Source organism: Cariama cristata, unplaced genomic scaffold, assembly GCF_000690535.1.
Source record: "Cariama cristata isolate BGI_N322 unplaced genomic scaffold, ASM69053v1 scaffold22014, whole genome shotgun sequence".
Lineage (NCBI taxonomy): Eukaryota > Metazoa > Chordata > Aves > Cariamiformes > Cariamidae > Cariama > Cariama cristata.
Genome location: NW_009613811.1, coordinates 1,888 through 2,767, shown reverse-complemented (window position 1 = coordinate 2,767; position 880 = coordinate 1,888). Strand labels below are relative to the sequence as shown.

The window sequence follows — 880 nt, the reverse complement described above, 5'->3', positions numbered from 1 at the left end:
AAATTAAGCGGCTCCTGCTCGGCCGCCAAAGTGCTTCAGACCTTGCTGTGAGTTAACACGGCCGTGCCCTTTCCCCAGGTACGCCGACCACGTCCACAAGTTCCACGAGAACGGGGACACGGGTGACATGTGGCAGTGACGGCTGGACACGACCCCGCTGGCACCGGCTCCCTTCTCATCCCGCAGCAGGATCTGTCCCTTCGCTCCCCGCCAGCCCCTTCGCTGTAGCTTTGCTTTTCTGCTTCGTAGGATGGAGGCAATGATCCCCACCGCAGCTCCCACCCTTGGAAATCAAAAGCCCCAGCTAACGGAGGGTCGGTTTGCAGGACACGGCATTTCCAGCCCTCCCTCTCCCTGGAGGAGGCTGCAGCGGTGCCTGGGTCCTCCTGATGTCCCAGGGAGCTCAGTCTTTACCAAAATACATGGAAAATACAAGACGAGAGGTACTCCTCTCAGATGCAATCTCTCTTTCCATCCCGTTTGAAGTCCAGTGCAGCACTGGGTGGACTAAATTTAGCCAGAAAAGGGGGGATAAAAAAACCCAACATCCTGAACTTGCATTTTCAAATGTCGTGATATTTGAGAATTCTTATTTTGCGCCGGTTTATTGAACGATCAGAAGGCAAACCGTTCTGCCGGGCTCTGAGAGAGCAAGTGAGACAGCGGCAGATAAAAACCAGCCGTCCCCGAAGACGGGGTTGCTGAGCGCGTTGCCTTCTCGCTGCCTCTCAAGTCAGCTGAAGCTGCCGCCCAGCCCTGTGCCCCATCTGAAGGGCTTCTGGGGACCTTCTGCAACGCTTCTCCCCCCGCGCTGCTGAGCACCAGCAGATGCTCTGCTTGAACTGGAGCCCTCGGTTTGAAAAACAGCCCAGCTAATTAG

The 880-nt window shown here is 56.1% G+C and overlaps 1 protein-coding gene across 1 annotated transcript in view; it reads left to right on the top strand.

Moving 5' to 3' along the window:
* LOC104160916 (protein CASP-like) overlaps nt 1-148 on the top strand; it is a gene marked incomplete at its 5' end in the record, with an annotated part of 15,317 nt that extends 15,169 nt beyond the window's left edge. Inside the window, one exon of the mRNA XM_009699171.1 lies at nt 79-148. Within this exon, the coding sequence (XP_009697473.1) occupies nt 79-139 (61 nt within the window). The remainder of the gene's footprint in view (nt 1-78) is intronic.
* Nucleotides 149-880: the final 732 nt, after the last annotated feature.